Raw genomic sequence first — 12,891 nt, 5'->3', positions numbered from 1 at the left:
GGCTCCAACTGCCTTTCCATAATTAGAGTCGAGAGTATTTTATTTTATTTTTAAATAATAATATACATAATATCAAACTTCAAATCACGTCAATTCTTTAATTTACTACTTAATAATAATTTTATTTTAATATTTTTACATATTTTAATTTTATTATGTATATTTTACTACTTCCATAATTTATATATATATATATATATATATATATATTAATAATATATTTAATAGAATTTGTGTCACAAGTTAACTCGAGATTAATTACAACAACATAATAAATAATTTAATCTATTTTTAAAATTTTAATATCGTATATATTTCATGTATTATTATTAATTAGTTTCAAGTCATATTTTTAGTATTTATTGTATATTATTTTTACACGTGCATTTGTATTCTATATTTGTGGTTTCACGCATATACGCGTATAATATGATTTCTAGTATTACTAATATTGTTAATAAAGTTGGTGTTATAAGTCAACGGACACTAACCCGCAATTGTTAACAAAACCATGATAAATAATTATAGTGCATTTAGTATTGTTTATCTAATTTATTTATGTGTTTAAAATTTATTTTACACATAATTTAATCTATTTTTATTTTATATCATATATATTACATATGTTATTATGATTAAGTAGTTTTAAATCATACATTTCATTATTTATTATATATTATTTTTAAACATAAATTTATATTCTAAATCCGTGATTTTCATACACATGCACATGTGATAGAATTTTAATATATTTTAAAAATACTTTAACCAAGCGCATACCTAAATATATTACTAAGTACAAACCTAAAATAAACATAACGTAAAAAATAAACCCATGTACAAATTAAAATTTAAATACATTATTCATATTTATATATCTTTTAACTTAAAAAAATATCATTTTAGTCTTTCACTTAAACTTTGACATCTTTTAAAATTAAATAGAACGACAAAATAATATTTTTTTTATAAAGTAAGAAGGCCAAATAAATTATTATATGATTATTTTTAATTTTTAAATGCATTTAAATGAAACTAAGCTGAATATTGAGTTGCAACTCGAAAATTTTTCATACTGGCCCCTCTACATGAGTTATGCGCACTGCACTGACATGTTCATTTAGAATTCGTAGTTGTACCACAAAGGATTAAATAAAAAAGGTATATCATTTAAGCTTATAATTGAATTAGTGTTATCAATAAATACCCTTTCATAATTTAAATAAACAATATCATTTGATGATATTTTAATCTTTTCATTTAAAACTAATAAAAATATACAGAGCCCACGCTAAATGCATTGATAAAACATTTAATTTACAATTAAAATAAAGCTTTTTATACTTAGGAAGTTAGGGGAATGTTCTTACGTAATTAAAATAAATAATATTAGTAAAAAATATTTTAGTCTTTTCACTTTAAAAAATTAATAAAAATATATAGAACCCACACTAATTGCATTGATAAAACATTCAATTTATACTTAAGCTAATCAGTTGCATATCTATACCATTAGTTAAGCTACTGATTGAGTTTGTGTCATCCTTAACCGGATTACCAACACGGTTAGGAACTTACGAAAATATTCTTCCATAATTAAAATAAAAATATCATAATTTATTTAATTAAATTATATATTAATATTAAATGGAATTAATAGAATAATAATAGAATTTTCTAATCTCTAATTCAATTTTAAATCCTCAATAAATAGAAACACATGATTTTAATCAATTATGCGCTTCAATATAATTACCAAGAGTAAGCGCTTAGAATCATACTTGAGAGTTTCCACTAAAAATATATTTATGGTGAGATTTCAATCCACACCAATTATATTAATAAAATTTTAATTTACCAGTTAAAACTATTTTTTGATATTTTTATACATTTTAATTTTATCATGCACGATTTATTACCTTCATTACTTGTACATCTATACTACTTATAATGTATTTTATTGAGTTGGTGTCACCTCAACTAGGTCACTAACTCAATTAAGAAATTCTGAAAATATCATTTCATAATTAAAATAAATTACACTATTTTAAGGTATTTTAAACTTTTATTTTAATAAAACCAATTAAAATATACATACGATTCGATTTCAACCCGCATCAATTGAATTAGTAAAATCTTAAAATTTTCACTCAACCAAAACTTCATTCTAATATATTTTATAATTTTTTTACTTTAATTTAACTTTTTTATTTTAATAATGTATATATTTCAAGTAGAGGTGTTCATGGGCCGGGCCGGGTTCGGGTCGGGCCCAGAAAAAAATTTCGGCCCGGGTCCTAGGCCCGGCCCGGCCCGAAATATGGGCCTAGAATTTTGTCCAGGCCCGGCCCGGGAAAAAATTCATAAGCCCGGGCCCGGCCCGGCCCGTTTTTTAAATAAATACCAAAAATTTATTTTAAAAATTAAAATAAAAATTAAAAAAAGTATTTTAAAATATTTTAAAATTAAAAAAGTATTTTAAAAAATTTAAAAAATTTTAAAATTAAAAAATTAAAAAAGTATTTTAAAAGTATTTTAAAGTTAAAAATAAAAATAAAATATTTATTATTCGGGCGGGCGGGCCCGGCTAAAAAGTTATGCCGAGGCCCGCCCATTTTTAATCGGGCCTCGTTTTTTGCCCAAGCCCATATTCCGGCCTATATTTTACCCAAACCTCCCATATTTCGGGCGGGCCGTCGGGCCGGGCGATGAACACCTCTAATTTCAAGTGCTATTATTAATTAATTCCAAATTATGTATTTTATTATTTATTGTATATAATTTTTAACAAATAATTTCTAATTTTATAGTTTTAATATGTATACGTGTCTAGTATATTTAAAAGAGTTTAATTTATATTTAATTCACAGATTAATTAAAATATTTAAAAAAAAAAGAAAATAAAGCAAACTTGCTTTTCAAATAAAAAATTGAAGACTTAAAATATCATTTCCGCTCTAAAGTACATCATTTCTTTTAGTGCCTAATTTTTTCCCAAAATCCATCATAACTAAAGTTATGTTTAGATATCAAGTTTGCTTTATTCCCGATTAAAAAGGAGAGACAAGAATTTTAGTGTATAATTTATTGACAAGTAAGTTAATTATGGAAATAAAGTGAACAAAAGTTTTTTAATTCTTTATATTTTTAGTGATAAAATTTTAAATTATCTTTTAAATGACTAAAACTCCATTTTCTTCTTTATAACTTAGGGTTTGCAGACAATATTTATCTATTTCCTCCATTGGAGTTCAAGCTCAAAATTCAACAATAATAAAATATAATTAAATTATTTGATAAATTATATTTTACATTTTATTTTAAATTTTAAATTTTAAATTTTAAACAATAACTAATTTTAAAGAATAATATAATATTAAAATAAATAAAATTCAAAAATAAAAATTAATAAAATTAATAATATATAAACTTTAGAAAATCTAAAAACAACCTTAAAGAAATAATGTATAAGAAGTTGTGAAACCTCATCTCTTCTTACATTCAATAAACTGAACTATATCATCACTATTTTTTTTTTAAATTAACATAATCATTAAACACTTGAAAAATAAAACAAGGATGGACCGTCACTTCTGGTCCTCACGAGCGCCACCTCTCCAAAAGAAGATATAAATTCTATAAAATAAAAGAATTCTGGGTATTAGTAATATATATATATATAATAAAATAAAAGAAATCTACAAATTATTTCTACTAACACAAGAAATACATGCTGTAGCCATTAATAAAACAGTGAAGTACTCATGTAGTAACAGCATAAAATGAAGATTTAAAATGCTTAGAAAGACAACCTGCAGGATCCTAAACTGAGTTACCTTGTCACCTCAGTTTACATGAAGCTTTTATCGGCTAAAAGGGCCACTAGGATCAAGTTGTTTGCAGAGTCCAAGATAAGTAAGATAAAGAACCCGATCTTTAGCACCAGTACGGTGATTCTTGGTATGTTTGCAGAAATACTTTAACTGCTCCAAAGTACAGCATCCCAACAGCTGTCCCAAAAACAAAAACAGCCAGTTTATGTCCTTTTTCTTGTCGGCAATCACCGGCTTAGCGCTGTTTTCTTGGTTGCAGTACTTGCATTTGGGTAGGACAGGGTTCAACCATGAAAGAAGGGCTCTGTCGTGCATGGAGTTCTTGTTTTCAGCTATAAAGCTCCCGATTTCACTGAACTTTTCTTTCAAATCGAAATCCATGGAGTACTGTTTCTCGCATTTCTTGCATTGAACAATACCGGTGATTTTGGATATGTTTTTTTCGGATAACAAATAGTTAATGTTATAGACCGTGGCTCGGTGGTTCGTGGCCCATGGGAATGGTGGTTCCACCGTCTCGCTTTTACCTTCTCGTAGGTTTTGTGTAGGGTTCCTCCGAACACGTGAAGGTCGAGGAGAACTGCTGCTAGTGACGGAAACATGCGCCGCCACCGCCGTCGAGACAGGTTCTTGAGGGTAAGAAAGGGAACCAGGAGACAAAGTTTGGGATATTAACGATGAGTTGATAAGATTATGAGGGGCAGCCGCCGGTACCGATAAGTCCGGACCCTGAGACAAAGATTGAGATAACATAGAGGAGCTGAGAACAGCCTGAGAGGAAGACCCCGGCACCGACAAGACAGGTTCCTGGGAATAAACAAAAGAAGCCGCCGGAGGTGACATAAAACCAGAGTTAAAAAGGATATGAGAAGTTGATAAGGTGAGAGGATGAATCGGTTGAGAAAGCAGCGTTTGCATGGACAATGAAACTGCGGCTGCGACTGCTGCTTGTTGTTGAGATGATGATGGTTGCGGTGGCATCACCGACAAGGATGAGAGTGGAGGAATACTAGAATGTTCTTCCGACAATCTAGCTCCGGTCCTCCTTGTATCATTAGACAATGATAGTCTAAGCAAATCCTCATCTTCATCATCGAAAGCTTGTGAGTTGCTTCGATGATCATGAGTGCTTTTTCTTTTCCTCATGATATCGTGTTCCTTCATCTCTATAAATTTTCAATTTGAGAGTGATAGAGTGTTAGCATTTCAAAGGGTTGAAGACTAAAAGATTCAGGGTGAAATGGAATAAATTATAGACTAATTTGGATGAGATTATACTTCTTTTGAAATTTTGAAATATTTCTTCTGATCATATTTATCAAGTCAATCAATTTGATTTCAAGTTAAAATTGTTTTAGGGATAGAATTATCAAATCACTTTTTTTAATAAATAAATTTAATTATATATTTCATAAATTCCACTGGTTTTATTTTTAAAAGTATCATTTCACTAATATCAAATTTAATATCACATAATTAATACAATATTGAAAAGGAAATTTTTTATGTAAAACAGCTAGCAAACAGCAGTATTCCTTTCAAAAGTCAGTTTAGCGATATCTAATCTTTCTATTCAAATCAAAATTTTATGGTACCTTTTGTTTTCAAAAAGAGATATCATCTAAAATACCACAGGATTTAACATTAAAAACCGAACATTGTCCCAACCGTCTATGGATTCAATTATAATATCGAAAATATTTAAAACTACGTTAAATGTTATATAAATGGCTTATGAGTTTTGACCAAATAAAAATGTCACTAATTGTTAAAATAGTCACTCCTTGTATTATTAGACAATGATAGTCTAAGCAAATCCTCATCTTCTCCATCGAAAGCTTGTGAGTTGTTTCGATGATATTCTTCGACATGAGTGCTTTTTCTTTTCCTCATGATATCGTGTTCTTTTATTTCTATAAAATTTCAATTTGGGAGTGATGGAGTGTTAGAATTTCAAAGGGTCGAAGACTAGAAGATTCAGAGAGAAATGGAATAAACTATAGAGCAATTCGGATGAGATTAGAGTTCTTTTGAAAAGTGAGGCATCAAATCTTTCTTCTGATTGTATTTATTGTTAGGTTATCGAATTTGTTGGGATTAAAAGTAAATCAATTTGATTTACAGTTGAATTTTTATTTTTTATTTTATAAATAAATTTAATTATATATTCCATAAATTTCACTGGTTTTATTTTTAAAAGCATCATTCCACTGGTTAATTTGAGTTAATAAATCAAGTGATATTGTTTTTTTAAGGAATTTTACTTTTTAATATTGTGTTAATTATGTGATATTAACTTTGATATAGTGTATACTTACATAGTGATATTTTGATTATTTTTAATATTTATAAATATTTTTATTTTATATTAATTTTTGGTGAATTATAAAAGAATGGTAAAATCCTAACAAGTAATACAACTAGCGTTATTACATAAACCACATCATAATCATCAAGTCAACATATAAGTTCATATTTTAATTATTTCATTATTTTTAGTCAAAAACGATAGTATTATTAATAACGTAGTGTATGATTAAATGTTGCAAACTGTAAGCTAAGAATTTTTACCATTTTAACCATAATTTTTTCTTTACATTCCTCTGAACATGTCAAATATATAATTAATTACGATTTATAATATTAAATTATGTAATATTCTTGTTTATTTAAATTCATTAGAACATGTAAAAATATAATTAAACTAATTATATTAAATTTATCAGAAATTAAATAACAATTTGGATGACATTAGATTTCTTTTAGCTTTCAAAATGTTTTAAAGTTGCCCATGATATCCTAAGATTATCTTAAGATATTTCAGGATTCCTTCAATCATTTTGCAGTTTTTAAAAATATTTTCATATATTCTATTAAAGCTGAATTGTACTTCATTAGTCAATTTCTTTTATGGTGTAAAGGAAATAAAATAATTTAACCGACTAATTTGATAATTTTTATTAATTTTAAAATTCATAAATCAAATTGATTTGCCACAAAAATTATCACACAACTGCCCTGCTAGCATGATTATGGCTTAGTTTAACATTACTTTTAAAAAATGCTTTTGGGGTTATAAGCAATACAAAATAGACAACTTTTAGAGTTTAGAAGTACTTTCGAACCCAAAATAAATGTATTTTTTTAGCTTCTACTTTTGGCAAAAACGCTTTTAAGAACAAAAGATAATTTTAACCCTTATAAAGTATTTTATATAATATTTATATTGGGTATGTAATATTTATATATAATATTATATATTTAAATATTTGTTGGTTATATTTTAATATTTAAAATATAATTTATATTCGAATTAAATTTTATAAATAATTAATATTAATTGCTTCAAAATATTTAAAATTTAAAATTTATATATTAAAATATTAACAACAAATTATAATAAATTATTTTTATATTCTTACTAAAATGTCATAATTTGAACTAATTTTAACATTATTTAAATTTGACAAATTTTGATGAAAATACTTATGATTTTAATGTCTAGACTGACATTTTAAATAGAAAATGTAAGATTTAATTTTTAACTTTTAAGTATAAGGACTAAATATCATATTATCAAAGTACAGAAGCTAACAACATATTTTAACCTTATTATTATATTTGTGGAAACTTTTGATCTAGGTGAAAAATTATGTAATAAATATATGTATTAAAAACTTATATGAAATCTTAAAAGTATAAAAATTAAATTTTAAAAATAAAATTTTAAATATACAAAAATACGATAACTTAGAACCTGTTTTAACCAAACTTAGTCGAATTAAACTGTCAGTGTTCTAATAATGATATACATGGTCCATGTTTACAAAAATTGATATGGTATCAACATTGCATTTTGTTTTGATTTTAGTATGAATTTATTTTATTTTAATATTTTTATAATTTCATTCAAAATTAAAACTATGTTCATTAATTTAGATTCATGAATCTGATTAATAATTATTTAATATTTTGCTTATTAAAGTTTTATAGTCTTTAAATTTTCTATATGGACAAATCAATATAGAAAATATATATTAGTAAAACACTTATGTAGTTAATCTAGAAAAATAACAATTAAATTATTTCACATTTTTAATTAAAAATTATTTAAAAACTGTATTTTTTTTTGCCACTAACCAATTAAGAGTTTCATACGGAGGCTCGAGATTTATTTTGGTTTAAGTCATACTATTTATAAATTTTGTATATCTTGATTTTACTTTAGGTTTAAATATATCTCACGATGCATTATTTGTAATTGTAATTGTGATTATATCTATACTTATTATATAATCTCTCGATTAAATTGGTGAAACAGGTTAATCTGGTATTAACTTAGTTCGAAAAGATGAAAATATTCTCGTGTTTGTCAATTTATATAAGAAAATAGAAAATAAATACATAATTACGTAATAGGATTTGAGCCATACCTCTTTAGTTTTTCACATTTGTACTTTTATCATTCAATTAAAGCTTCATTTGTTATTTATATTACGTATAATGAAAAATCCAGCTCTTAATGTTTATATCTTTTGTCAAATTGACTATTATTCTTTTCTTTTTAGCTAAATTTGATTCTTGACATTTGAAAAATAGTCAAATTTGATCATAACATTTAAAAAAAGCTAATTTGTTGTTTATTTAAATTGAAATATTGAATAAAATGTTCAACTTTTAAACATGACAACTCATATGGTAATCCACGTGTAACTCATGTTATTTTTAAAATTTATGAACTTTTATTTTTTTAATATTTTTATAAATTTTAAATTATTTATCAATGTAACATATAAAAACAAATAGTGTTAGCATAAACTATATGTGAAATGTTATGCCAATTGCCACGCCAACATAGTTAAAACATTAATGTTTTAGCCAACATCCCTATTAAAAAACTATTTAACTTTTTTTGAATAATTAAAAGTAAAATTTAATTAAAAAATAAAATCAAATGAAAAAAGAATAAATATTAAATATAAAATTCATCATCATACCTTTATATTAATTGTTCAAAAGAAATTTGGAATTGGCAAAAGTGGCGAGTACTTTCCATTTATGAAGAAAAGGCCAAAATCCAAGTATTGCCAAAGATCCTGCCTCTTCCACTGATTTCAAGTTTAAATATCTGCTTTTTCCTGCGTTTTTCGTCGACCTTTTCGACGGCTTCTCGATTTAAAGGTAATTCATGCAATTTCTTTTACGCTAAATGCGCTTATTTGATCTTATTCTAGAACAAGTTTATTCCATCTTTTTCGTTATTAATCAATGAAAATAAGTTTTTTTTTTTTTTTTAGATTACGGTTTAGGGATTTTGTTCGTGGATTCAATTTTCATTCTATCAAACAAATAATTAAATAAATTATAATGCCATTTTTGAATTTTGATTGTTGGATGGAAGAGTGATGGAGAAGGTTGTGGATTGCCTAGAGAATGCGTACCAAGAATTCGTTGATGCCGCCGCCGCTGTGTTGGAAACAAAGGCGTCTTCCGATTGTGAGCGCACGGCAGCAACGGATGCTGCGTTGGAAAGTTTCAAAAAGAAATGGGAAACTTTCAAAGCGGCATGTGATCAAGCTCAAGAATTAGTTGATTCCGTGAAGCAAAGGATAACGGCCAATACGACGTTCCCTGTTAATGAGGACATGATCGATATCTTCGACCATTCCATTGTTGATTTTGATGATTAGAGAAGGTAACTCCATTTTCTTTTCTTTTTATCTACTTATTTTTCTTATCATCATGTTTTTCAGCACTATAAACATGTTTAGTTTTCATTTTCGATATTTGGATGGAATTTAATGGGAACAAGTGAGAGTTAATTTTTTTTTGGTTGAATTTATTTATTTATTACTGTTCAATTTGAGAATTATAGTTCTTGAGCTCCTTTGAAATGAAAATTTTGAGGGGAAAATTATTATTTTTCGAAGATTTTGTTTGTACAGATGTTAAGCATGCGTGTAGACGAGATTGTGCCTTTGCGTGTTGAATCTTGAGTCTTCGACACTAAAACACAAACACTCTCGTACCTATTTAAGCATTGTTCATTTGATCTCCCGCACAATTTGTGCGCTTATAATTTTTGTTTGAATGATGTTGTTAAATTGTTTTGGGTAAATTATATTAGTAGTTATTCAACTATGAAAAGTTATAAAATGATTACTCAATTATTAGTAAAATTATTTTTTAATTATTTAATTATTGAAAGTTACAAACTAATTACTTAATTATTCAGTTTTGTTATTTTTGGTCACCAAACTATGTTGGATTTTTTGTGTCTCCATTTTTACATTAGCTAGTTTGTGAAAAAAAAGGAGACAAAGTTGAATATCGTTCTTGACATTTTTTAGCCCTAGGCGAAACAATAAATTAGAACCCCATTTTACAAAAAATTATAAAATGTAATATAATAAATTGGGCTCCTTTAAAGAAAACAAAATTCAAAAAAAAATTTGGACTGCTTCCGGCCCTAGACTCTGGGCGGCCGCACTTCCAGACTACCCCCAAGGCTGGGCCTGATTGAATAATTAGATAATCATTTTGTAATTTTTTATAATTAAGTGATTAAAAAAATTTACTAATAGTTGAATGATCATTTTATAATTTTTAATAATTTAATGACAAAAAAATACCTCTATTATAGTTTACTCATTGCTTTTATTTTTTCCTTTTCTTTTCATTAGAAAGTATAGTACCAAAATCTATGCTTATCAATATTTGAATATGTATACTCACTTTAGAGCATATTATACTCGTCAATTTTCATAGTGAGTGGGACACTTTCACGAGATGTATAGGTGCAGATGGGATTTTATAAACTTTTCATAAAATCGACACCAATTTAAATATTATTACATATGTATATTTGATGTATAATTTATTATTTAAATAAAATATCTTAATATTGGGGTTTATAACTTCTAATATTTAGTACAAAAATTTCAGTAAAACAACACTTCATAAATGGGGAAGTTGCAAATGAAACAGTGGCCAGGTCCCATGTAAGATCAGGCCCAAACAAATAAGTTGATAGAGTTCACGAGTTTTAATTAATTAAAATTAAATTAAAAGAATTTCAACAAATCAAATTAAAACTTTATTGATAATCTGGATAATTCCAAACTATAACACAAAAATTTAACAGCATATACATTTGAAAATTTCTTTCAAAACAAAATAAAAGATAAAAGAATTATAATTTTAAAATATTATATTATACTATTATACTTTTTATTAAATTTTGGAATTTTTTATAATTTTGAAACTTAAAATTTTCTTTATGAAAATCAATATAACAAAAGGTCGAAGAAAGTCCAAAATACTATATATTAGTCACTAAATTATTAGTAAGTTTTTGTTTTGATTACTTAATTAAAAAAGTTTAATATAATCACTGAATTATTTTAAAGTTTTTATTTAAACTATTGAACTAATCAAAATTTTTATTTAAATCATTGAGTTCTAGATAATGCGAATAGAGAAAGTCATATAATATCGATCTTAATAGTCCGATAACTTAAATATAAATCTTTGAATAATTCAATTATCAGTGCCTAAAACAAAAACTTATTATAGCTAATACTTTGGTGTAAACTTTGTTTGAAATAAAAGGTGTTTTAAATCAACTTATCATTTGGACAAGTCTCTTGCATTTTGTTTATAAACTATAGAAAGAAGGGGTTCGCTCACATGCAAATTGAGCTCGAAGAGTCCTTTGCGAGTGAGAACATGGTGACGTTATTGTTTGCAGTTGTAAGCAAACCGTAACAACGAAGTATTCTGACCCAAAATAAGCACAAACAAATAGCAAAAAAACGAAACCCAAATATTGCAAACAAAAGGCCCATATCATTCTTAGTTACGCTCTCTTTCTCTTCCACGATCGGCGGAAGGCTGCTCTGGTAAAAAAACTATTCTCTATTCCGCCTCAACCCGAAACAGCCTTCTCAATCAACGACCATCTGCGAGTAATGGATAACATAGTAGATTCCTTAAACAAAGCCTACCAAGAATTCGTTGCAGCAGCAGCTAATGTCCTCGAAACTAAGGGATCTTCGGCTGCCCAAAAGACGGAATCCACCGATACGGCATTGGAAAGCTTTAAACAAAAATGGGAAACATTCGGACTGGCTTGCGATCAAGCTGAGGAGTTTGTTGAGTCAATCAAACAAAGGATAGGATCCGAGTGCTTGGTCGATGAAGCCACCGGGAATTCGTCGGAGCGGTCGACTGGCCTGCCCCCCATCAGTGCCGTCCGTTTGGAGCAGATGAGTAAAGCTGTTAGATGGCTTGTGATTGAGTTGCAGAACGGTTCGGGAACTGCCGCCGCCCACCCATCGACACCTTTCGATGGTAGGTTCTCGGAGGATGGTGGTCAGTAGGTAGGGTGTTTGTCTTTTTGGATTCAATGTGCATTTAGATTGCCAAATGATGAAAAATCCATAGCTTTATATGCGTTAAATTAATGAACTCGTTGCTTTAAGTTTGTTGTTGTAGAATTTCAGAGGGATGGCATCTTCTATATTGATTATGTAAATTATAGTGCAAAGCCATTGTTTATGGGAAGCATCCCATCTCCAAGCTATGTAATTTTTATGATCACAGGTTGAATAGTAGCTTGTCTTTTGTCTTTGTTTATGCATCATTGGACATTTACGGTCCTACAAAATTAGGGTCATGGGTGAATTGAATTGGGATCATTTAGTGTTGCAGTTGCTAGATCGTCAGGGAGCTTGTTGTTTACTTATATTTGGGTGAATCTGAATATCCAATATGAGTGAGTATGTATATTCAGCATATTTCTGTTCCTTTTTTTTTTAAATGTATCTAAAAAGGTTTTTAGATGATCTTAAAACCATATCCATATTATTATATGTTTCAATTTAATGTATGTTTCATACATGAAAGTCCAAACACTGAACTGTAGAATTTTTGTAGGTTAAATTCTGTTTATTATAGAAGTAGTCCTTGTATTCTAATTTGTGTTCAATATCTGCAAGTGATTTTCACATGATAGTCACAAAAAGTTACGGACATTTAGCTAATGAATTTAACTTTT

The 12,891-nt window shown here is 27.3% G+C and overlaps 3 protein-coding genes across 3 annotated transcripts; 2 read left to right on the top strand and 1 right to left on the bottom strand.

Moving 5' to 3' along the window:
* Positions 1–3,863: 3,863 nt before the first annotated feature.
* LOC105796029 (uncharacterized) lies at positions 3,864–4,997 on the bottom strand. Its single transcript, XM_012625674.1, has one exon. It carries the CDS (start codon positions 4,995–4,997, stop codon positions 3,864–3,866), a length of 1,134 nt encoding a protein of 377 aa, XP_012481128.1.
* A 3,875-nt stretch (positions 4,998–8,872) lies between these two features.
* Positions 8,873–9,659, top strand: LOC105796225 (mediator of RNA polymerase II transcription subunit 32-like). Its single transcript, XM_052627806.1, has 2 exons — positions 8,873–9,014; positions 9,235–9,659. The coding sequence occupies exon 2, from the start codon at positions 9,239–9,241 to the stop codon at positions 9,521–9,523; it is 285 nt and encodes a 94-aa protein (XP_052483766.1). The 5' UTR covers positions 8,873–9,014; positions 9,235–9,238; the 3' UTR covers positions 9,524–9,659.
* Positions 9,660–11,656: 1,997 nt separating this feature from the next.
* On the top strand, positions 11,657–12,470 carry LOC105795145 (mediator of RNA polymerase II transcription subunit 32). The gene has a single exon (XM_012624640.2). The coding sequence runs from the start codon at positions 11,804–11,806 to the stop codon at positions 12,212–12,214; it is 411 nt and encodes a 136-aa protein (XP_012480094.1). The 5' UTR covers positions 11,657–11,803; the 3' UTR covers positions 12,215–12,470.
* The last annotated feature ends 421 nt before the right edge of the window (positions 12,471–12,891 follow it).

Source organism: Gossypium raimondii, chromosome 3, assembly GCF_025698545.1.
Source record: "Gossypium raimondii isolate GPD5lz chromosome 3, ASM2569854v1, whole genome shotgun sequence".
Taxonomy (NCBI): Eukaryota; Viridiplantae; Streptophyta; class Magnoliopsida; order Malvales; family Malvaceae; genus Gossypium; species Gossypium raimondii.
Note: the sequence above shows the minus strand (reverse complement) of the source record. Positions and strands in the feature narration are given on the sequence as shown.